The 26,362-nt window shown below is 39.7% G+C and overlaps 2 protein-coding genes across 2 annotated transcripts in view; one reads left to right on the top strand and one right to left on the bottom strand.

The window, feature by feature from the left end:
- ect2l (epithelial cell transforming 2 like) overlaps positions 1 to 26,362 on the bottom strand; it is a 65,506-nt gene that overhangs the window by 14,421 nt on the left and 24,723 nt on the right. The gene's annotated exons all lie outside the window — the stretch shown is intronic.
- filip1l (filamin A interacting protein 1-like) overlaps positions 1 to 26,362 on the top strand; it is a 53,285-nt gene that overhangs the window by 11,005 nt on the left and 15,918 nt on the right. Inside the window, exons 2-4 of the mRNA XM_026302146.2 lie at positions 6,644 to 6,965; positions 7,503 to 7,676; positions 7,810 to 7,988. Coding sequence (XP_026157931.1) covers positions 6,654 to 6,965; positions 7,503 to 7,676; positions 7,810 to 7,988 — 665 coding nt within the window. The 5' untranslated portion in view covers positions 6,644 to 6,653. The remainder of the gene's footprint in view (positions 1 to 6,643; positions 6,966 to 7,502; positions 7,677 to 7,809; positions 7,989 to 26,362) is intronic.

Genomic DNA, 26,362 nt, shown 5'->3' with positions numbered 1-26,362 from the left:
GGGATCTAAGTAAAAGTATATGATGTTTAACATTAACTAAATATTAAGAGCAATATGCAAAATAGTTTAAAGTGTAAATCTCTTTATTGTTGCCACATAACATTTGTGTTGTTTTCTTGAGATTGGCACAATAGAAACCAACACTCATTTAAAGTTTGGGAGAGTCAAGACTCTCTGGCGACATGGCGCCCTCTGGTGAAACTTAGACGTAGATTTTTATAGCAAGAGATTTTCAGTAGTTCAACAGTTGATGGCAACTGAGATCAAGTTTAGAGACATTGTCCATGAGCAGAGCACAGTAAGAGAGCTGTTTGCATTAACAGGTAAACTCAGGGCTGCTTGCCATCAGAAGACACCAGTGCAATTTGTTATTATTGCTCCATTTCTAGCTAGAAGATCCTTTTCACCAAGGTGATGTATTTATTCCAAATAACCTGTTTTTAAAATACAAAGTGGAACCACGTTATTCTGAATGTGATCTCTGTCTCTGAGACAGGCTTGCAGGGGACATGTACTGAACTGGCACATCTAGCACAGAACAGGTCGAAAGTTTTTTTAACCACACGGGCATTTTAAAAGCTATGAGCCCTGTAGCAGAAATAGTTGTTATATATCCTACAGGTTTAAATAACAGCGTCTCCGAGCGTTCCTCCTCAGCTGTTCTAGAGGAACTACAGCCACTTCTCTTACAGTCCTGCGGATCTAATTCTTGCAGGAAACATCTCCGACACTTTTATGACACTTTATCCAACCTCGGGTCCTGAATGCTGATCGCTACGCGTTGCTGCGGCAACCCTCGTGTTGTTTGTAAACATTTCACCCTTTTTTCTTTCTGGCCTGGCTCCACCATAGAAACCCCTCTGGCAAAGCATGCTAACCTCTGACAGCAATTCTTCGGGTGCTGTTAACATTACTGATGCATTTACCGGAGTTTAACACTAAATGGATGAATACAAATAAAAACAAGAACTTAATAATGTTAAACTATTTACGAGCGCTCACACCACAACATAAAACAACAAACTGTACAGAGTGAACCCTCTCTTATACTGTTAGAGCTTATTTTATTTCAAGTTTGTAGATTTGAAAAGATTATTTGCTTTCTGCTGAGGGTTACATTGATAACACTTATATCTGTACACTAAATATGAAGCTATCACATGTCCAGTGACCAGTTTGCTGTCAGTTTTGCACAAGCAGGTTGTCCAAAAGGAAAAAATTAATCTGAGTGTGTATTTTCTCATTTATCAACAAAAGCAAACAAGCTATGCAGAAATATAGTAAGACACACTCTCTGTAACCATCATTTGGATATTTATGTGTAGCTACAGCTACAAGTACTTTTTCACAGTGCTACTTTAAAAAAAATTACAATCTGATTTATTTCCTCCAACCACTGTTTCATGTCAAAAAGTGAACTCAGAAAAAGACTTGTTTTTAACAGCACTGTGCATATTTGACATTTTGAAAAGGTTGATGAAAATATTACAGCATCTTCTCAAGCCACTTTAGAGCTGTTTGTATGCAAAATCAAACATGTCCTTAGTTAAACTTACTGTAAATGATTTCATGTATACACTAAGCTCCAGACTACCAGCAGATCTTCTATCTCTCCTAAGGATATTCTGCTGCTCCTCCATCATTTCCTCCCCTTTTTCGTTTGATCTGTGTTTCTCTTCCCCTCGATCATATTGACAGCAGCATGATGTCAGGCTGCAGGAATTTACTCTGTAATTCATGTGTGCCTGTGTAGCAAAGGGTGTGCACATGCATGCCTGTGTTCATGTCTGTGCATTTCTGCTCGCGTGCCAACTGTCCACACAGGCTGTTGTATTTGTATGTCTGTTACCATGCGCAGCACATGTGTGAAGGGAAAAAAGGTATTTGTAGCACACCTGCTTCCTCACCTTTCACCTTTCACCCTCTTGACTTCTCTCTGCTTTACTTACACATGAAAAGTGAAGTCATCACTAGAAAGCTCTCACTTTCCATGATAGCAAGTGCTCACTGTCCTGGTGAGAGCGTACTTAAACATATATTGTCAAAGTTTGATTAACATCTGGGAAATGATTTTTGTGTCTGTGTGGCATAGGTGTACCGCTGGGTTTGATTGTGAGTCCCTGTAGTCATACAAAAGACCCAGAATCATTAAGCCTCAAGATAATAAGCTTAATCGCTTTTTGAAGTGTTCAAATATGTGATAAAATTACTCGATGATCAGTTTGGACAGACCTCATGAGGGTTTATGAATTAGCGACTGGCTGGCAGACCTGCGAGGGCATTGCTTAAAACCCATCGAATGAATGAGGCTTTTGACCTCTGAGCTATTTAGAGAAACCTCGGTGGTCCTGGCTAGACACCCAAACTGCCAACTGCTTCCAGTAACAGCTTAGCTTTTGGCTTTGGACATTGTCCTCACTGCTTAATGAGAGCACAAGGTAATGGAAGGGCCTCAGAAAAGGAGGGAAAAAAAACAGGAAAAAGGGCTTAATAGGGATTCTCTGCTATGGTCCAGGCTGAAATATTTCAACAACTACTGGATGGATTTCCATTACATTTTGTACAGATGTCCATGGTGCACAAACGATGAATCCTAAAAAGGCTTTCAGTGCATGTTCGAGCAGGAAGACGACTGTCAGCCAGACTTATGTCGTCATCACAGTGAGGTTTCAGCTCTCCAGCTCCCTCACTGGGCTTTGTGCACTACATAACCAGCTCAACTAAAAAAAAAAACACCTAAACCTATGTTGCTTCACTATTTGCTGCTTCTTGCCCAGCACAACCAGGGTCAAGCCCCCTATGGGGAACTCCATCTGCATAAGTGTCTCTAATTGACAGGATCATTGTCTACCAGTGAAAAAGATGATCAATATGTTGTGCAGAGCAAGAGAGAAAATGAAACAAGCGCATGGGTTAGGGAAAGTACTCACAACGTAACTATAATATATCCATGAACGTAGCACACAAAGGAAATCTAATCTGTAATACTCGATATTTTGACATATATTGATGTCAAAGTACAGTCTCACAGATCCACAGCCAACATGTCCGCAAACTCAGCTTATCTGGTTGAAAAGTAAATGTTACTACAATTTTGATCCTCTAGAAATGCTCCTGTACTGTGTGTCCACATAATTAGTCCATAGGTCTATCACAATGAATCCATACCATATGATTCTCTCTCTTTGTATAATATTTGATAAGTGGTACATTTCAGTGTGTTGCCTTTATTGCCAAAAGCAAATAGTCTAAGTCTGTTGCATAATATTATAATATCAGCCCCTGGCACTGATCATAAAAAGAAAAAAAAATTACTGGACTTTTTTCAAGATATTTTGACAAAAACTTTGGCACCAGCTGGATGGGATTAGTAAGAGGACAAAGTACACTTCAGTCATCTCTGGGCAGTTCTATACATGTCACAAATCCACTCATTCATAGTGCTATTGTCAATGAGTACTTTAACAGATGGAAATCATGACGTATAAACGCTTTAGGAAATCAGGTATGAACATGATATCTGTAGGTTGACAATTAGGCAATACTTCATTTGAAACATCTATGACCTTACATCTGGTTATTTCCTTTCCCAAATTTCGTAAACTATCCATTTCTTCCCTGATCACTGAGATTTAGATTTTCTGGCTTTTATCTAGAAAAGAGGTACCGCACAGCTCTGACAGGATTATCTGAGGTCTCTTATCAAGTTAATTTTGTGCTTTGGCAACTTTGTTGAAAGGAAATCTCTAAACAGCATTTTACACTGCTTTCCTGGACTGTCAAAGTACATTTAAACCCTGTGTTTATCTAGAGTGTTACACTCTAAAACTGATAACAGACCATGGGAATGGTAAAATGGATGGTATGAATGGAAACAGTATTTGGATAATGAAGAAAGAGTGTTTTGATCAGTGTAACCACAATTTAATAAATAATTTTCACATCAGTCTGTGACTAAAAGTCAGTACAGTTTTGGACAGCTCTTTTGGAGTTTTGCTCTCCATTACAGTGTTTCCAATTTTTCAAAGTTTCCAGTAATATGTAACACGATTCGCAAAAATCTGGGCCATCAATCAGATACAGGAATGATCGCAAAACACTCATTCATGCAACTCTCACCATGAAAGTAAGGGATGGATTTAGATGCACGTATCATATCCAATACTAAGCTATTTTCATGTCCTCTCTGTGAACCCTTTCATGAACGATGTGATGTATTTCTGATCCATCATGGAGATTTTACATATACGTGATACTTCCACATGTAGCAGCTGCGTTGCATGTCTGTGACCTTTGGATTGGCTTCTTATGCATGTGTGTCAGTGTGAACAGTGTGAGTCCTACATGTTGCAGATGTGCTGGAGTGACTAATAGCTAATTTTCATCAGAGTTGGTTGCACATGGAGAGTTGGTTGTACTTCTTCATTAGAATGATTGTATGGATGCTCAGGGTAAAGCTACACACCAACAAACTGTTTCTTTTACATATTGTACAAAAACACACGTATAGTGCCTAAATCTGTACAGTTTCAGCAGTCCTGTCTGTTGCCTGTGGCCCAGATCTCTAACTAAGTTGATGTGGAGTCTATCTTAAACTGCAGGGAATTACCTCAGCCCTGAATCATGTGGCGCCTTGCCTAGAGTGTGAACAATGCAATCATCCAGCCATCTTTCTTACTCATAAACTGTCAGAGGGCCTCACACAGAGGCTCAACACACACTGCAGGAGTCTCGTACACATTGTTTCAAAGCTCCAAATAGGCCGTTTCAGGCAAATTCAGCTTGAGTGGTGAGATTTTGTCTCAGTGGCAGCCCTGGATTGATGCTAAAATCATTTTTTTTATTATTTTAACTTTGTTTACTGGACTGGAAATAAAGAGAAAAAAGCAAGAAAAAGTTTGAATGACATGCACATAGCTACAAAATGGCAAGTTTCGCTGTAGTAAAATACTGCCTGGCAGCAGAGGCAGTGAAACTAATTAAGTTGCCTTAACTGATAGTTTTATACATAGTTATACTGTATGAAACTACTTTAAGAAAACCCTGTACAACGTAGAGTTTATAAATCTATATCTATGTACTATTTAGCTGTTTGTTTTCTTTTAAATAATCTACAGTTTTTGTTATTTTATATATTTTACTTAATATCGTTTTAATCCATGTGAATATCATCTAAGCGACTGCTCTCTAACCATTTCCATAGATCTCTGTGGTCAGCAAACTAAAGCGTCATTTATTTTCAGGAGTAGATTGTTAAAATTGACATCACTGTTTTGTGTTGCCCAGCAACAAATGACAAAATAAAAGTCAGTGAGTACAGTGCTGTGAAATACCGTGTTTAGCCAGAACAGCAATTTTTTTGCTCAGTTCAATGGAAACATTTTGATTTGAGTTGAGTTGAGCCAGAGAGATGATGATGTAATGCCTTTGGGCAGATTATTCACTCTCACATCAACAAACACTAAGAAATGAGTCTGAGCATGTTTTTATTTTAGTTCTGGTTTGTCTTTTGGATATATTTACTTTAGCTGAACATAATGCTGAAAAAGAAACACATTACTTGGCAAACAAGCTTACAATTCCTTTGCCTGTGTGGCTGCAGCTCAGAGCATTCATCTATTCATCATAGTTTATCTTAGTGCGTCACTTTATGGCCCATTCCCAAACCAGATGTCACAAAAGGCACCCTCTATACTCCAAACATGATGCTTTTTATTTATTTCTCACTAAGGCATTTCTGCTGATGTTACCCCTTTTTCTAATCAGTTACTAGGGCCAAGCTCTTTAGACAACATCTGTAAAACAAGCAAAGCTGGTACACAAGAAGACCACAGCAACCCAGAGCCTAAATCCTCTGGCAGTCTGATATTGGTCATCTTTTTTTTTTAGACAGAAATCTCATGTTTTGGGAAGATTCATCATCCACAAATATTAGTCAGCAGCTTTGGGTAAGTAATTGTGACAGGACTGAACGACTAGGGTCCAAAAAGTTCTGGCACTGTCAGAAAAGTTGTGGCGTAATTATGCTTTGTGGCTGGTAATACCACGTGGTGACTCCATTCCACTGAGGAACTAAAAACAGCATGGCAGGCAGTGACAACATGTTGCACTGCAGAGACAAATGAAGAACTGAACGTAGGATGTACAATAGGTCTAGTTTACAGCCTATTTACATTATGATGACAGCCATTGGAAATATTTGTGCTGCTACTATCATACACCTTGTATTTCTCTGTTTATAGTATTGTTTGGACTTTCTTATTTCTGAGGTTTTATTAATGTGTAGGGTTTTCATAAAGTCAGTCTGGGATATGTATCACATCAATGAGTGAAGCACTGGGGGAACACCAAGTAAAAGTGGTATTCATGAACACTTAATTCTAAGGCCAGAAAATATAAATTAAAAGTTTCATCAGTCAGTAAGAAACTTCTGGCAGGTCTTGCAGGCATCTTAGAGTATTTCAAAATGAAGGTCATAAATTCAAATTTGGCACATTACATATTTGTTGTTTTTTTTCTCAGACTTGACTTGCACATCAATTCCTTAGATGTACACACACACAAGGCACATGGTGCAAGAAATGAATGTGCAACTCTTTAAGCAGGATATAAGAAACCCTTTCGTCTTCTATTCGTTCAACAGGTAGAGGAACATGCGATCCCGCAGCAACAGTCTGGAGGACACAACCAAGGCCAAGCCTGCAGAGCAGCAGGCAGACACACGCAGGCGATTTGTTGAGCGAGAAGAACCCTCAGGAAGGGCTGAGCGTCGCAGCCGTCACCGTGAGCTGCCGGACGACACTGGTACCATTCAGCGCAATCACAAGACGGCCAAGAATAGTACCTGTACCAGTGGAAGTGGCAGCGGCAGTGGTGCTGCAAAGGGCGGTCGAAAGGAAAAGGGCAGGGACCTTTCCCGAGATGACCTTGTGTTTCTACTAAGCTTGCTGGAGGGAGAGTTACAGGTGATCCAAACTTTAGAGATGACTGAGCAAACTTCCATTTAACCCTGGAACATTTATCCATTACAGCAGCTGACAGGCCTCCGGACATGGCACTGACCCCAGTCGGACATATAGTCAGACACAGTGGCTTAGTGGGCAGTCAAGAGCGACTAAAAGCCAGTGTTAATGGACAGCGAACAGCTGATGGTACTTCCTGTCATTCCAGCACTGGATCCAGGAATCCCCTGGCAGTATTCTTGTGTTATAGTAACACGACAAAATCTCCTTCATTGCTGAGATTAAGGGAGTTAGACTCAAGGAAACAAAGAAGACAAAAGCACTTAGGGCAGACACAAAAGTATTGTTTCCACAGACCTTGATTTTAAATGTTCTAAATAATAAATCAACCTGATCAATCTCACATTCTTTCCAATTTCCTGATAAGTGTAGGTACACCCCTGGTTAAGAACCAATGCTGCAGTGTCTATGACAGCTGGATCTATTTTTCAACCCAGTGGAACTGAATCTAACCAAATCTGCCTTGCTCTCCAACTGCAGGCCAGGGATGAGGTGATCACAGTGCTAAAGGCAGAGAAAATTGACTTGGCCCTGCTGGAGTCCAAATATGGCTTTGTGACACCTCAGAAAGTCCTTCAGGCTCTGCAGAGAGATGCCATCCAGGGCAAGGCTGATGTCTTCGAGGAAGACATTTACGAAAGGCCTATGGTAGAGGTAACACTAACTCTCGTCCCTAATTGATAAAACAAAAAACTGTTTATAGGATGTAAAATACCCATAAAGATTGTGACTGAGTAAAACTGCAGACCGGATGTGACAGTTTTTTTTCGATGTGCTCTCTCCACAGCTGGATAAGTTAGTGGAGAAGCAGAGGGAAACTCACCGGCGGATGCTGGAGCAGCTGTTAATGGTGGAGCAGTCACACAAACAGGCCTTGTGCAAGCTAGAGGATGAGAAGCGTAACCATGGAGAGTTCATGAAGAAGAGCGACGAGTTTACCAACCTGCTGGAGCAGGAGCGCGAGAGGTCAGTGTGAATTAATGTGAGAGCTCAAGTAGGAAAAGATAGGTAGAGAAAAGCTGCCAGGCTTCCAGCCAACAGCATTGCCACATTTGTTGTTTCAGCCTTGCAGAGCCTTCATGCATTTATGTTGGTTTCCTCTGAGATCATTTTGGATTTCAGGGAAAACTCACACTTTGTAAATTTTTGAGCGGCTCAAATGCTAGTATTGATGCCTCCAGATAATTTACAATTATTTGACACTAATATTATTATGATTGTATTATAGAGTGGGATGAGAAAAACTACACACTACACAATATGCAAATACTACACGTGATACCGTTATGTGTCTGCTGTTAAAGAAAGGTAACAAAACAGTCCTATAATCCAACAAATACCTACACTACACTGCATGTTTCCATAAGATCCAACAGGCTGAATAATAAAACCATTCAAGTAAAGCTCATGACTTCAGCTTCCAAGTGCAGTACAAAACTAAAGCCAAAATTACAGCTGATGCAACTTTCTTATTTTAGCAATATATGTAATCTCTAATTTCCTTGCTGTTGCTGTGGTATGAGTGTCTCTACAAGTCAATGTCAGCATGTTCTTTAATCATGTCATCAGTGGAAGCGAGGTAATCAAAATTTTGTCTTTTGCTATGACCTTGTGATACAGGACAGCCGCCACTGAATAAATGTTCCTTCCTTAACAGCAGTTTGTCAGCTACTAAAAAAACTGTCCAAATCCTCCATCCAACTTCATCTGAGTCCAGCCACTCAGCGCTGCCAAAGTATAAATGTCTTAATAATCCAATGTGATGTTAGCATTAAATCAAAGTGTTCTTCAGGATTACAGGGGGAAATCCACTCTAAAGAATTCCACTATTGTATCGCCCATATCCTGGAATATGTCCTTTACTTTTATTATCACCTTTTATTGAACAACTTTGCACAAACCAGGACCAAAACTAGAGTTTTGTCTGGAGACGATCCAGCGATTGAGATTGGGAGGCTCAACTTTGTCGACGGACAATTTAAGTTTGAGCTTAAATACACAAACTTTTATACAGCTCCTCTTAGTCAGTGAAGCTCATAGGCAGCAGTTCAGAATAAACAGCACTTGATCAGATCCCATCCTGTGACCTAAGACCACAAACAGATATTTAGCCATAGTAACAGCAGTGACTCTAGGGATTTCCACACTGTGAAACATCCTCATTTTGGTGATACTCTGACTAATTCTCTTGCAACACTATGAAGTCAAAATTAGTGGTTTGAATAAAATGTATCAACACTACTGCTTAACACTACATCTGCTAAACAGCAACATGTTAGCATTGTCACTGTGAGCATATACTGCAGCATTTAGCTCAAAGCAGCGTCGAGTTCCCAGCATGTCTGTAGACTTTCTTCACTAGAGCAGGACTCCTGGTAACAATATCAAGTGCTATGAAATATAACTGCACGAAGCATTTAGAAGCACCGATAACAGACTAAAGCATGTTGGCATTTTACAGTAAGTGTGCTGGGTCTACAGGACATTACAACTATTTTAGATGACTGTAAAGGCATGTTTCAGAGGTCTCAACACCTCCAATGGGGAAACAGTGATCCATAAAATGCTGTAATGTGAGACAAACCTTGGTTGAGTTATTAGGAAGTGCTGTTAAATGCTGCCAGCCAAGACAGAGATGGTTGGAGGGCTAAGGTGGAAACATGTTTCAGTGATTTCTTCTATAAATGTCAGAGACAGAGCAGTTACAGGGCAGCGCTGTCTTTACTGCCTCCTCAGCAATATCACATAACACACACACAACACACACACACACACACACCACACACACACTAACCCTATGACACACACTGATTACATCCATAAAAACACTCATGTTTAGAAAACGCCTTTAGTAATTCATTTCACAAAGGAAGGCAGCTAAACCTCGGCCTATGACCTATATGGGACAATCACATCACTGCACTTTAGCTGAAGCAGAACGTTTGAGTTGGACCGGGGGATGGTGTGACGACAGTCTATGCTTTGTCACCATGCATGTCAGGAAGGACAGCCAGCCATGAAAAATAGGTCTCCGTCCAGGGTTGAGCTAATTACCATGTGAGAAAAGGTGAAAGATTTATACAACTGAGAGAACAACACTAAAATCAAACTAACCTGGGCCTGAGAAGCATCAGTCACACTGCATGTTCAACCTGTTGCCAGACTACCATGGAAATAATAGATAGGGTATTTTTCAGTCTTGTGGCTGACATGACAATATTGGATCAATAGTGACATAAACAAGAATCATAGAGTAGTCAATCAAACTGATAATGTACCCTGTTAAAACATCTGACCTTAACAAGATGTACTGAAGATATACTCATGTAATATTACAGTCCACTGACCCTCAACACGTGTGGACACGTCCACAGGACTGCCTCGAGCAGGAAGAAACAGAAAATCCCTAAGGAGCTGGGGTAAACAACAATTTAGCCCAAAACCCAAAGTTTGTTCAGCGGCTTCTGCTATGCTCTGCACCATTTCCAAAATGTTATTACAGAAGACTAGAAAAAAACTGAAAACCCCAAAATATGTTGACTTCTAAAAGGAAAAGCTACTTATCACTTGTTTGAGGAGAGCTGAAACAGCTCTCAGCTCAACATGTATATTGTGAGAGGCACTCCATCGCACCAGGCTTTAATTTCACTCTTGTTAATCCTTTGTTGTGTGATGCATTTTAGCTGGATGTAATCATTTCCTTTTACTGGCCCCTGGAGAGCAGCAAGTTGTGATTGCATCCCAAGCTGCAGGGGCTGGGAACAGACAAAACCCTTTGCCCTGTTTCGTTATTTAAATACACACAATCATGTGTTACATATTTATAAACTCATCTCCTGTTGATTCTCTTTTCATATGAAGCCTTTTTCATAGCAGGACACCTCTGACTGCAGACTGACCTCCTCTCTGGAACCCCTAAAAAGCACGTGAATCCAGGCAGGGTTTTTGGGATGAACCCAGTTTCCCTCTGATTGTCAATCACTCAGCCATGCATTAGTGATGACCTCATTGCGCGCCAGGTACTGCAGGAGCAGTAGGGGTGTGAGAGCGAGAGCAGCATCCTAACCATCAACAGATGTTACTTTAAACATGACGTCAGCTAACACACATATACACACACACACACTGCATTAGGCTTAACCACGGTAGGCCTCTGGTTTCGCCTTTGCTTTTTTTTTGTAAGGAATTGAGGGGAAGGGAGTGAATCTATCCTCTGGTTTCATGCACAGGATAAAAAAACTCAAATTCTGGCTCAGGTTTGGAACATACAGAATGATGTTAGAGTGAGGAGTTCAACTAATGTTGTTGGGAATAAGAGCCAAGAGTCTACCCTCCTATTCATCCTACCCTCCTATTCATCCTGCTATCTTTACACCAAGCAACTTGACATGTTGACGTCTCCAGATGAGAGCACAAGTCATGAAATACGATCTCTGAATACCTAAAACTTTTGTGACGTAATGTCAGTAAAATGCACAGCGCACCCCCTTGTTTACCAAGCCAGTTGGGCTGGAATCATTTCATACTAGATGAAGAGGGAAAAGTTTGTTTTTGATGGCATTCTCATTTGCTGCTGTAGCTGGGTTTCTCATTAACATTTGTAATTTTTTAATATTTCGTGTTACTCTGTGCCAGACATAAATTTGGAAGCGATATAACCCAAACACTGCCACAATATGATAAACAGAAAAACTGCATTATTAAAAGTGAAAAGTGCTGAGAATGAGATACTCTAGACCACAGACCAGAACATACCTCAATGATAGGTTCACACTGTTGTTGTATCTTGACACAACACTCAGATTTCCAATGACATACGTAAAAGACAATCCAAGAAGGAACAATCAATTTGTGTTTGGACTACTACAAGCTCATGTCCCATCCTGCCCTATGACTTGCACCTACTGTACATGGCAGCTGCTGCAGAATTAGATATTTTGTCCGTGAGATCTGTATTTCAGATATGATCGTGAGCTTTTTGGCTGCCAAATACATGGAAATCAGATCTACAGGGGTTGAAAGTAACATTTCATGATTCACATTAATAGTATGTGGGTAGTTTCCATGAAAGTATAGAAATTGAAATTCCCTATTTTTGCACATTGCATCTAGGTCTTCAAGGGTAAGTTTGCTACAGAACTAAAGCTTAGTGATGAGAAAACAGTTTGCAGATGATACAAAATAAAAGTGACGTGAGGTAACATACTGGTACAGTTAGTGCTAATCACAGTTGTTGAGCTTTTTATTGTGGATAAAAGGCCCAGTAGCAGCAAACGTGACAGCACAGGACCTTCCTATAGCTCATATGAATTTGTGGGGCCTGTGATATATCTTAATGCCATCTGGCTGACTTAACAGCAGCAGTGACATCACTCATAGGATCAGACTGAGAACATTCTCCAGCAATGCCCTCATCATTGCTGAAATGCTTATTATCCAGACTTGCCCTGTTTTGTGAAACAAGAACACAGTGTTTTTGATTTTTTACGATCTGGGATTTTTGGTTATTAATGATCACGGTTCCTGTCTCTGCAGGTACACCTTAAAGCCAGGCTGTGAAGTTGGGGAAAAACATTAAAGCTGGATGATATTTTATACAAATGACAGAATGTTTTAGGAAGTTGTCAAGCAGCTGTTGCGCTGGATATACAGATATTTCACTGCATGCATGAGCAGGATCAATCTTCACCTATGGGCCATTAAGATATTATCAGTACTCCCAAAACTGTTGATGAAGAGACAAAAATCTGCCTTATTCATCAAGTGTAGCTGACATGTGGTTGCTCAGCTCCTAACAAAGACTGCCATGTCTGACTGAGGAGAAGCACACCTGTATTCCTCCCAAAAATGGTTAGGCCTGGTGCATAATATATAGCCCTGTTCAAACCAGGTTCAAATATTTGATACGATGGATGAGAGGAGGAGATATGCAATAACAGAAACTGTGTTCTCAGTTTCAATATACTGTATATATTCTACACTATCTGAGGAAAAAAGTGATGTTTATGAAATCTTGGTACATGATAGTACCCAGTTGTGTAGTGTTTGCTTTGACGCTCTGTGTTAAAGGTTTCCTTTTATGGGAGGAAATGTTTCCTTCCATTACTCAGATATTTGCAATTGTGTGCTTTGAAGCCACACTAGCTTGGCCCCATGCTGAGGTCAGGAATCACACAAATATGACAAATTCCGTGACACCCTCTAAAACGCACATATGATATATAGCCACCTCTTTACACTCTTTCAAAACACATTCGGCCTTGTATCCAAATGCATCAATACATAACGTAGCTGGGCTTCCTTTCATTGAAAATCAAGAGCAAATGGCTTGAACTCACAGTTCTTAGCCCTTTGCTTCATAGAACTCTGAGAAAGTCTGCAACTGCGGTCGCCAAATATACAGCCAAGTACTAAATTTATGGAGAGAGAAGGACAATACAGAAGGACACTGCAGTACAATGATCCATGTGATCTTGGGGGCTCAAATGCCTTAAATGATGTGACATGATGGCCTTTTTGAGTTCATACGCTAGGATTAGATAAAACAGAGTTCCAATGAAATATGTGCAGTAAATGTTCATAAAAGACAATATGGCAAAAAAAAGTGTAACTACACACATCACCTAGGCTAGTTCAGTGTTATTTCAACATAATTTTCACAAGGAAATATAGTCCCCCCCCATTTATTTAACTTATATCTCTGCAAAAATGTTGAGCTTAATTGTTTTAGGCTAGGCTCTACAGTCATGGCAACTTCATCTATTCCTGCACCTGTATAAAGCACTAAATATGCAGATGCTGCTTCCCATCCCTCCACTTATTTTACAAATAAGAGTAATGCTTACATTTGAGTTATGACCTACAGTGACAGATGGGCTGGGAAGATAAAAACTGAGTAGACTCCATCCCCTTCATTCCCTTCCCTGCTTCGCACTACTTTCATTTGAGTATCTAGATGCTTGTCACTATCACTCCCACACTGAAGGAAAAACTGAGAGGCTACTGACCTAATTCTGGCTGGTCAGCCAATACTCCCTTCTCTGCTTTGGCCAGATAATGAACAGATTGCTCCACAATTTCCTCAACCTCAGGCTCATTTGTCTCTATCTACTGTAACAAGGTTGATGATTTTAAGAAAAGGCAACTTACCCTCCTTTTCTTCCACTTACACTAAAAAAAGCTGTTGAACTGGATAACTTTCCAACTCAAGAGCTTTTCACTTTTCCTGAGAATTATGTTTCCTCAATCTAACATCAATTTTAAGAGTGAAGAATGATATTCTGACAACAAATCTCAATGAACTCAAAGGTCATGATGACACATTATATGCTTTGACCAGTTCTGCAAGGCAAATATGCAGGTATTAGTCTATCAACGGCATTGGAAGGCAGAACCCTTTAACATAGAAGAGATAACCACCATATGAAAGTCTACTTTTATATGGGGATCCTTACCTAAAATGTTTGTAAGACTGTCAAAATATTCTTCTAGTACATTAGGAAAGTGGGTGGTAATTAGGCCCAGAGTCGTCATTGTGTGGTGTAATGTGATTACATCTCCTTGACAGAATGCAGTGATTAGACCTCACCAACCACTGGGACACAAGAGTCACTGCTCAGGCTTTTACAGTGTTTTTTCTTTTAAATTAAAAAAAAGAAGATAAGAATCAACTCTAAAACAGAAGTGACATGTTGTATACTATTTCTGATGCAGTTTAGGATTGTCAGCATGCAACTCTGACACAACTTCTAGAGCTGCTAAACTGACAAAAAAGGAAAACTGTTTGCATGTGCCACAAAAACATCCAAACTTTCGATTTAGGCCTTAAGTGAGCAGCAGTGTTAAGAGATAAACCTAACTGCTGATTTGCACCTTTCAACATCTGCAAAAATGACATATGACCTGATATTCTATTTGTGAAAGGAAATAGCACCAAGGGTGGAGGGACTGGGTCAAGGACAAAAAAATATACCTAATGTAGAGTTAGCACGTCATTTCTACACTTGCTGTGAACCGTGTATGGCCTCTTTCAGTGCTGCAGACAGTGAATGATGGCGAGACTCAAATTGCAACAAGCAACAGAGAAAATCTAAAGATTGACATGTAAACGTGACATTGTAGACGATACATTTACCCGCTAGGAAGGGCTAATCTCTCTGATTTACACCCCTCTTACATTTGTTCTAGCAGACACCTTCTTGAGTTACTGCTTGGCAAAACATGGCAAAAGGAAGCAATTTTTTGCTCCCGTCCTGTCAGACTGGAAGGAAGTGTCAGCGAGAAACTTGCACATTGTGTCCTTATACCTGGCAGCTGCAGGGTCTGAACAATGAGTTTGTGCTGGTGCTCCCAGCCAAGTCAGTGTCAAGATAGTGAGTGAAAAATGGAGGTAACAAAGAGGCTGCCTCAATCCGCCAACTTGAATGTCTCAATGTGGTGAATGGGCTACCTGGACGTTGCCACAATGGATCGTGCCAATCAGTGTGGCGAAGTCTATTTATTTATTTTTGAACAAAGACCAGATTACTGCAGTACTGAAGTAATCCATTAAACATGAGGGAAATGGAGGGTCTCTAACACTCTATACCTAGCATTTATAAGCAGTATAAAAGTTAACACATTATAATGTGGAAGTAAGCAGGTACAGTATGTAGACATTCACAGAAGCTTACTAACATTGCTTTATATTTTGTCAGTCATTAACTATTTGCACCAAAATAAGAAGTTAAAGATGTAATAATAATAATAATAATAATAATAATAATAATAAGGTATCCTTATCTCTGCTTATTAGGAATCACTAATGTAATTTTAAAATTATTTTATTGGCCAGTCAGATTCTGCTATTGTTATAGGACACAATGAAACTTTTATTTTGGCCACCTTCAGGGGAAAATAAAGCACATGAAAACCTATGACACTGCAGCTCACCTTCATCATTACTTACATATACAAAACGAGTGTACTGAGGATGTTCATGTCAACAGACCACATGATATCATATCCTCAACTGGCGGGTGTAACGTTTAGTCAGGCCTCAGGCAACAAAACTCCACCTGTGGGACTGAACTTGACATGCAAACATCACTTTGGTTATCCTTTCTTCTCACTACATCACAGTAGGGAAATGTTTGCCTACCAAGGCTTCCCTCTCATTTGGAGAAATTAACGAGTTCACAACAGCATCCTGTCTAGCAGTAGCAGCGTTAGTGATACATGATTCTGCTCTCACTTTTTAATGCACTGTTTTTTTTTTAATTCTTAAACTAAACAAATCACGCAGCAGGTAAAGACTACACAGCCACAACAAACAACACACAACACAAAATCAAATCATTACTAAAATGTGTATGGGAGGGTGTACATAGGAGACACAGACAGACTTATATTTGGTGGCATTTCAGAGACAAATAGCTGCCATATTACTGGTTTAATTAAAACTTCTCTGAATCAGAAGATTAAGGATTGGAGAAAACATGCAATGAAAAAAAGGGTTTAGCAAAAATGCTAAGTTGGGCCTTTATATTTTGATGTTGTAACACAGAACACGATCAGAAAGTTTTGTAAAAAAATGCACCTGGACCAAGCACATTTCTGCATCAATTTTGAGTTTTCTGAGCCTTCACACTGTATAATAACATCGTAACATGTACAACAAGATAAATATTTTGACATTCACTGAATGCGTGCCCTTCCTTGAGCCATCGTGTCTGCACCCACTGTTGGAATTTAATGGCATTTGTGTAAAATTCTAAATAGCTCTTATAACTTTCTCAGGGTGTTAGGAAGCAACTGATTTGGAGGTGGTAACTGTTAATCAGGGATGTTTATAGGGAGCAGGGTTTAATTTACTTTTCCTTGACGAAGGTTGTCTGTGAGAGACCAGAAAACAAAGCTACTATTTATGGTCTGTGGCAGCATATGAATGCAGCTCTTTGCATGTGGAGGCTATAGGAGTTGGATTGTGTTACATTCAGTAATCTTACAATTTTTAACATTTATCATCTCAAAGGAATTTGTTGTGTAGTATAGGATGCACTGTGCCAGATTTCCTACTTTGTAAATCTCTGCAAAAGAAAGTAAGAAATGAGTTTGTGGTTACTGTGGCAGAAAAAGAATCTCAAGGCTGTACACTCAGGCTCGAAGACGACCTGTCCAGACTGAGGCAGTCGGGTATCTTGCTGTGATATGAAAACCAAAATTTAAAACTTTAGGGATTGTCTCTTTGGCGGGGAACAATAGCGAGCTGTCAGAGGGACCACCCTGTCCCAGCACAGGTTTGACAAGACTTCCATGAAATCAGGAAATAAGAACCCCAGCTGGGGTTTAAATTCCCTTCTCCCACATTCGATGCAAGGTGCTGGACATGATTAATGAGAATGTTTTCCTATGGGGCTATGAGTCTAGAGAATAGCTGGCACTGCTCTATTTCAGGGTTGACATAAGAGAATCTTTTTAGACACACCTTTTCCGTCATTAGTAATTATTGTTTGAGGAAATGGATAAATCAAATTATGATGTATCTGTGAGTGCTGAGAAATATATTTTTATGATTGATGTGGAAAAAATATACAACAGCTTAATCTTTCATAAGGCCACCAACCCTCAGCAAAAACACTGTAGAAATGTAATTTAACTCTGGATAATATGCGTGACTTGACATAAAATCAAATTCTGTCTTTTTACATCAGGAGACAAGAGCAGGGGCAAGCTATTTAATATACTAGTACAACAAGCCCAGTGATTGTGTTTACAAACCGCAAATTGTTTACTAGAAGACACTTTGTAAGTAGCAGTGTCACAACAGCAAAACAAAACATTCACCTTCTTCCACCTAAAGCACTAAACCAAACTCTTCTTACAAATCATATACAGGGTAAAGTGTTCTTTAAGATCCAGGTCCAAAACCTCAATTACACCGTATTGTTCCAAGACAAAATTATGCAGTCAACTGAGTTGTACTCCAGAATCTCCCATCCTGATGTTGTGTTGACCTGGTGAAGAGCTGCAGCCTCAGTGAGCCATAAACGGCTGGCAGCTTGATATCCTTGTAACGGTGAAGGATAAAGATGTCTGGAATATAATATTTTGATGGGGTTGCAGTAGGATTCAAGAATGCCTGGCAACTTTGCCATAGAAGATTACAGTGTTGAAATCAGACTTTTGTCAAAGTCAAGAAGCTGATATCTGAGGACAAATGTTTTTGAGTTTGAAACAGAGCAAATCATCCTGGCAGTGACAGAGGTGGGGAAGGGTAGGTGGGGAGTATAACTAAACAGTGGAAAAAGGGTTTAAAGAGTCTATCCAGTTTCAGGAGCCTTTCACGGCTTAGTGAAGTAGAAGAAAGAGGAAGTATCCATGTCAGCACGGAGACAAGCAAAAACGTTACGAATCTCCTGCAAAGAGCCGGGGGTGTCACACAGAATGTTTTATACTTTATTCGTTCTGCTTTCTCTGTTTTTTTCTCTTGCATAAATACACAGTTCCTTACCTCACTGCCTCAGAAACACGCCGATTTGTTTTACTATCAGTACACAAGTATTATGGTGCCTTAGCGACCAGAAAAAGTGAACCTTCCCTCTTCATGTCACCTACAGTATAATGTGTTTTAAAAGCATCCAACAATTTAGCAAGGGTTCTTGCAAAGTTAAGGCATGCCAAGTAGGAGGTGTGGTACCTGCGGTTTGGACAGAGAGTAAACACTAGACAGAATAAATACCATGCTTGTATCTCTCTAATTTAATGTAAGTATAGCATGAGCTCATTCCTAAGGCACAGTAATTTTTTTAACAAAGAAAATGTAGAGCTCACACTTAAAAAAGCCATATCTTACAGTCAGTTCTGTGCTCAATCAAAAATAAAATCCGATTTAGCAGCTATTCTTTTGCACTTTTAGTGTCTCTTCAGAGGAACTGCACTGCATGCAAGACTTTATGTTACACTGAGTGGGAACTGTTCTCCTGGATAGGGTAAAAGTAAGTGATTTTTTTTTAGGAACAATAAAAAAAAAAAAAGATCACATGGTATTTGTTTAAGGTCTAAACCCAAATATATTCCTAAAAACAGTTGCAAGCATTCTTTATTTTATTGAAGCTTCCCTAACTTGGGTAGCTTCAGGAGATCGACGTTTAAAGAGTAGGAATGTGATGAGAATGTTATTGGCTCAAAAAGTGCTGTTAAGGTTCCTTTGGGCAGCTTTGTGGAGCTTAAGCCTTAACCAGGCCCCAGGTGAAGCTGCAGAACGGCCAAATATGAATGACCAGTAAATATATGCACTATGTACTGCACAGTGCCGCAGAAAATTAACATGCTTAAATGCAAAACAGAATTACCGTCCTTCCTTAAACAAGAGATGAAAAATAATAATAGGCTATACAGAATTAGAAAACATTAACATTGTTTCTCAATGCTTCACTCTTATGAAAGAGTGGAGTAATTTGACATTTGGAGTCCATGTAAAAGGAAAAGTATGTTACAAATTAATTGATTAATTAAAATCTGCTTTTATAAATCTGTAAACATTATGAGGAAAGAAATGTTTTGTTAAACCTTCTGCCATTATTTCAAAATGTAGAAAAAAAGATCACAGAAAAGCATGTAAAGGTCTGCACCAACAGATGTTTTTACATTTTTTTAATATCTTGTGAAAGCCCTCAAGACTAGGCACCCTGCCAGAACTAACTGCACTATAAGAAAATAAAAGTTCCATCAAATGTCATTATCAGCACAAATCAATGGACAAAGCAAAACCTCTTAACCCTCAGTGTTAAAATGTCTCGCTGGAACCCCTCCAGATGTGAACCATCTGTTGTGTTCAGTCACTGAGGTGAGACGAGTCGTGTCTATCCAGACGGTGACATCAGCTTGAATAGAGACGGGCTAAGACGCGACATTCAGGCCTTTCATTAATAACGCTGCTGATCCAAGGCCTTTTAAGCAGCCCCTTGACATGCACTAAGGTATCCCACCGGTGTACTTCAACATTAGAACTGTTTTCTGCCACAGGGAAACTAATGCAGCCTGAAAACACCAAGGTTGTACTGTACCCTAACGCATTTCTTTCATCTCTACTTCCCTAAGAGGTCTCAAACTTTATCAACTGGCAGGGCATAAAGTCATGGTTAAAGAAGCTACAAATATGCATGATAAAATTTGACCTGAAGAACACTTCAATCCATTTACTGGCTTCAGCGAACACATATTAGAATGGATTTTCTCCATGTTAGGTGGTGCACTAACTTCCAAATTTCAGCCTTTGAGAATTTCACAAAATGTTACAATAAATGACCTCAGTGTTGCAACATCTAACTAGTATAACAGTCAACATTTGGACAGAGCCATAGTACTGCCAAGTTTATATTCAGCTTGGAAAGTGGAAGCTGGCAAGCTAAAATAATTCCACGTAAAGAGCAGATCATCAATCCAATCATGTCATGTGGAAGGGAAGGTAATGCTGGCAAGATCCCCACGTTTCAGTTGTGCTTTTGTGAGTGAAATATTGGTCATCAGGAATTTTATCTGATGTCTATAATCAACATGATTTGGGTGGAAAAGCATGGATATTATAGATTTCCCTGACTTTAAAAAAACCCAAGCATCTACCCACCCACCATGTTTCAGTCATGTACCCAGTGACTACATAACACGCCGGAAGACAACAGGATGATACACTAACAAGACAAATATATAACATAAATATTGAGACAACAAATACAGATGTACAGCTGGGATGACATACAACAATCCCTGAAAAATTAAAGCAATGCCATGGGGGCTTTATGGTATGAGGCTCAGTCTGCTTCTCGTCACTTAAGTTCAAATTTGGAAACAACTTGAGGCTGATTGCCAAGTAACAGGAATAATGAAAGCCTGAACAGGAAGTGAGCAGACAATAAAAAGTGTGTCCACGATCCTGAACCGCCACCCAGCCTGGGTCTCATCCCTTCTGAGCACTCTGGGAAAGGGGTGATGTCACCCTAACACATACTAGGACAGACACACACAGACAGACTACAGTCCATCACCGTTATGTCTCGATAAAGTAAATTCCAGCATCACAAACCACAACCCAAATCACTATCATTTACATTCCTCTCAAACACAAAGAGGCGAGTAGTGAGTGGGAAGATCCAGGGTGAGAAAGCAGCTGGCTGGTTGGAAAAGCTAACAGCAAGAGGATGAGACCAGAGGGAGTTGACAGTAGAGAAAGAAAGAGAAGAAGACAAGCAAGGAAAAACAGAGGGGGAGAAAGGGTCAAAGGTGGAGACAGTTCTTCTAATAAACCATGTAGAGGATATTGTTAAAATAGGTAGTGGTTACTAAAGGGTCATTACTAGAAAAGCTACATTAAATATCACCTGCACTGTTGTCAATGATGCTGAATTCCTAAACATTTGTGAAGCAATCTTGGTATTTGCTACACCAAAAAAACAAAAGCTAAAGCCTTCATTCATGTGACTGAGGTTAAAATAAGCCGTTCAAGGTAACTGCAACAAGAAAGATGTACTTCAGCTGTTTACATCATGATCATCGCAAAATAAGATAACATGTCGTTTCCATGCAAATGTTTCAAAGCATTAAAATATGATGGTGCTATAGTTTGTTTTCATTAGATTTGCTGACATGGAGGTGGAAGATTAGTCTTGTGTTGCTTTGGAAAGCAAACAACGTATTGTGTCATTTAGGTACGAACTGAGACATTCTGTTCCATGAACACAGGTGTCAGGTCAGAAAACATTTTGTTTAAAGTCAAAGGCAATGAAAAATAATCTTTTATTTTACATTGAATACAACAACTCGCTGAATTATCTTCACTTCACTAACCTATCGTTTTATTTGGTGCAATCTAATAACATTTTCGCAGTAACTATAACAGATTACATGTCATTCTTTCTAATCGCTCTAATCCCCTCACATGTGAGCCATTATGGCTGAAAAATGATGTTTGTCATCTGAGGTCTAGCCCTTATGTAGAAGTGAACAGAGCCAAAGTGTTATGAGAGGGTTCAGATAAATGACGAATGAGGACATCTGGAGAGTTTTGTCAGGGGTGTGTCCGCTACAGAGACACTGTAGAAGCACAGACAGAAGAGAACAGACTGACAGAGATGGTGGAAGGAATATGGAGGGATAAAGAGGAGATAGAAGTAAAACATACAACAAATAACAAAAACTAAGATTTAAAAGTTTGTATCCATGTATTTCGTAAAAGCTGATTAAAGCTATGAATAAGAACTCTGGTAGCACACATCCAGCGATAAACAGGCTTATATTTCTGATTACACTGATATGAGTGCACAGTACTGTGCTCTACAGTTACAGTTATTTACTTTAGACAAGGGCACAAAAGTGATTTTATGCTGCATCACTAAAGATGGAAACTGCCTATGTGACCATCTCTAACACAAACTTGCTATCTTGCTTTAGCAAAATTGTGTATCCCAATATCCCAGAATTTTTGAACTCCAGTTTTGAGCTTTTACAATATTCTGTACATGTTCTTACTAGATACCAAGTCATTCTGCTTTACAGAAACCTTATTTTTCTCACATAAAAAGTAGTCGTATAACTTTAATCCATTGACTTCTGATTCGGGTCAAATAAGTTAAAGTGCTGTGCAAATGAAAAAAGTGTTTTCTGTAAAACAACAGAGCAGTCAGCCATAACTTTACACTCAAATGTACTTTCAACCCGTGCAACAGGCTACACAACGATAAAGTTGTTGAGATAAGAAAATGGGGACATAACAAATCTAAAGCAAGTACTAAGGTACGAAAAAGTCTTAGCAGCCACTGTCATGCCAAATCAAATCCTAGAACAAGAACTCCTCTGGGCCAAATAAAAACCCCACACAGACAAACTCACCCACTGTGGTTTTCATATGCACATTTCCCTCTAATAGCATGACAATGCGTACTGCCTAACTGCCAAAGGGTAAAAACATTTGTTGTCCAACTTGCTGTCCTCTTACTCTGGCCACTGCTGAAATAGCACTGAAATGCACACATATCAGAATATTTTGCAGAGGTTTTTGAATTTTTTTTTCCATAAATGTAGTTCTGAATGGATGACCAGATTAGGAAACCCATTTGCCGTGTATAAAGATGCTGGACATTGTTTGCCGATAAATCAGGGGATGAGTAAATGGGGCAGATATGTAAGTAGGAGTTGGATACACAGCACTAATGGCAAAGTGAGAATTTCCTCTGTTACAGGGCTTAAATTCAACAAACATTTGTTTGTCCTTTGTTATGAACATGTGTGCTGGGAAAGCGTAGGTAGTAAAACAGATTTCGTCAAATGCAGTGAACTGAACAAGTTTCATACATACTACATACATCTTCTTAAAATGGACTTGATTGGCTGGTGGTCTCACTGTAATTAATGCATAATGCTGAACTGGTATTTGGATACTGCATGTACTACAATATATGTGCCTTTTAAACACAGTCTCAGCATTGACTTTCAGTGCTGTATCTTTTAACTGCATAAATACAACCCGTGTTTAGCTTTAAGCTGAGGGGCTGATTAGGACAGAGGTGAAGGATGCAGATGCTGTCGGTAGGCAAATATTAAGAGATTAGCCAGATAGTGGTTGTCCTGTTAGTTAACTACCTGGTTCTGAGGCGGTTTCCTCTTAGAATTGCTATGCAAACCCACACAGAAGCTAGAATTCATGAGACAGACATGAAAATGCATGATGAATACACATGTGGGAAAATAGTGTAGTCTTCAGGACTAGACTATTTGAGAAAGTGCAGATCCCTGAAATCTGATTAGAGGAGTCTTCTATGCCTCCACGGACTGTTTGAAAGCAGTACTAATCCATCAGGAAACCATCAAAGTGTCTCTGAAGCCAGATCCACCCTGCTCACCTGACAGATGGACAGATTAGTGTGTGTGCGTGTGTGTGTTATCGCTTCTCTTTCTTCTGTGAGTTTGTTGCCAAGTTACATGATCCATGTTTTATTGTTTAGCCATTGTCATTGTTAGACCGGGGTGTGAGTTTTAATAGCGGGAATCTGGAGGCAGTGCTTTTCTACCCGCGGTATTTGGTAGTTGCCAGGAAATATAAAAACTATATTACAGAAAAATGTATTCAGATATTTTTGTTTAAAAAAAAAAAAATGAAGACAGGATTACAAATTTGAGTTTTTGCATTTGTAGTGGAGCTAAAAAAATGTGGAATAAAAACTGAATTTCATGGAGACAGGCCTACTTTACATGCTTTGCAAAAGCTTGATTATAGTCCTTCACCACCCCTGATGATCTCTGTGTTTGCAAATAATGATAATGATATAATGACATATTATGTAAAGCCAGTTGGTGCCTGCTTCTTGCTCTACTCTGCATGTAATGACTGCTGGTACATGTGTGGCCCAGGGCTTTGAAAACCAGCACGTTTGTGCAAACAGCGATAGGAACATCCTCCTGTTGCAAAGTGTTGGTGATTTACATCAAAGTCCACAGTGCTGGAGGCATAATGATTATCAGCCGTACCAATTGAGGGCAGCAGACACACATTTACCCTGTCAACTACACACATGCACACAAACACTAGTACACACCTTTCAACAAGTCTGACCCTTTGTTAGGTAATAGCTGTTGTTAGTCTGTAAATTATGGCCTGTCTGCCTGGTCCAGCCCTTCAATCTAAAGCTGCATGATTAGGCCCTGCCCATAATCTTATATCACTCCATGTTAGGATGTTATGTTTTATCTGTTAGGCAGCTGACTATAGGAAACTATATCTAAGGAGCAGAGAAGGAAAAACTAAAAGATTAAGACAAACTACAAAATTAGCTATTAGGCTAAAACACAAAATCAGAACATAAAAACACGTGAATGAAAGTGAAAAAGTATACTGCATGGACTTCTTGGAGTTGCTGTGAGATCCTACTCATGTAAAAGTGAGTTTTGAAGGCAAGTAGAGACATTCAGACTCAACAGATAAGAACATGTGGCTGGATTTTCTTTTAGTCAGATATTAATGATATACAGTATCAACTGCAACATTTCAAACCTCCCTGATGGTTACAGCTGACAGAAAGAAGTGGTGAGAGGTCATGGTCATGCCCCACCCTCACTGTCAATGGAAGAGACACCACCAGAGACCTTGTGCCACAAGGTCCCCGCCATGTGCCTGACAAACATGGAAGCTGAACAAGCTAAAATAACACAGGAAAATTGGCAAAAGAGCATGAAAAAGAAATTAGGTTATGTAGACAATACAATGAGGAAAAACAGGGAACGAAGGTTGGACAGAGTGAACACACACTCAGATGAGACAAGTCCACCTCAAACAGGCAATTACAACTATTTGGGCTCTACAACATGTCATCACAACAACGCACAGAAGGTCTTCAGCCAGAAAAAGGCAGTAAAACACAATTTTGGCCATAAAAGGCCAGCAATAGTCCACATCAGAGTTTTTAGCCTGGCACTCAAAATCATGTTCCATTTTAACAGTGGAGCCCATGCTGAGGCCCAGGCTGAGCTCAGAAACAAGAGACAGACAGCAAATATAATAAGAGAGGGAAAACTTCGGAAGAGGAGACAGAAACACAAGAGAGGGGGACAAGGAATAAAAGAAAAACAAACACAAAGAGGCATGTGAAGACAAAGTTATGGGTGGATTTTAAAAGAGTGAAAAATTTCTGCATGAGAGAGATGGAGAGGGAGGAGGGAAAGAGACATACGGATTTGATTACTAGCCGATGATGTCATGTATGTATGTCAGGTAATCAGCTCCTGGCCTGTAAGCATGTGTCTCAGGCAGTGCTCAGGGTATTGGGCAAGACCAGGTCTCGTCTATGGCGGCTGAAAAGAAGCAGTCTGTCTGACACACAGCAGAAATTACACCAAACATGTATTCACACTCAGGAGAGAGGATGAGTGTGTGCTTATGTCTCTGACTTTGTCTGGATCTGCAGCCTGCAGATGGTTGTGTGTGTCAGACAGACATGCATTCATTCCTGTCAAAGACATAGTGTAGGTGAAATTACTGCAGTCTGAGATCTCGTTTCCATCAGGTTTAGGTATTAATGCTTTATCACATTAATTCAACATATCATGCACATATTAGTCTTTGAAGTCTAAGCAAAAATTAAGAGTGAGTGAGTCTTTGAACTGATGCTGACATGTTGCCAGTGGCAAGAAGATGACATACAATCCTGAATGTCCAGCATAGGTAGGAAGTCACATTTACATCTAAATGTAGCTCCAAAACTACTGTTTAGCAGTCTGGCAAATATTAGGAGTGCGGTGTGTCAAGATAAACAGCTGGTGATGCTGACTCTCCAGACGGGTGATATCACACCAGTGCGTGAGTAATCTGCTAC

This window comes from Mastacembelus armatus, chromosome 2 (assembly GCF_900324485.2).
Source record: "Mastacembelus armatus chromosome 2, fMasArm1.2, whole genome shotgun sequence".
NCBI classification, from domain to species: Eukaryota; Metazoa; Chordata; class Actinopteri; order Synbranchiformes; family Mastacembelidae; genus Mastacembelus; species Mastacembelus armatus.
Note: the sequence above shows the minus strand (reverse complement) of the source record. Positions and strands in the feature narration are given on the sequence as shown.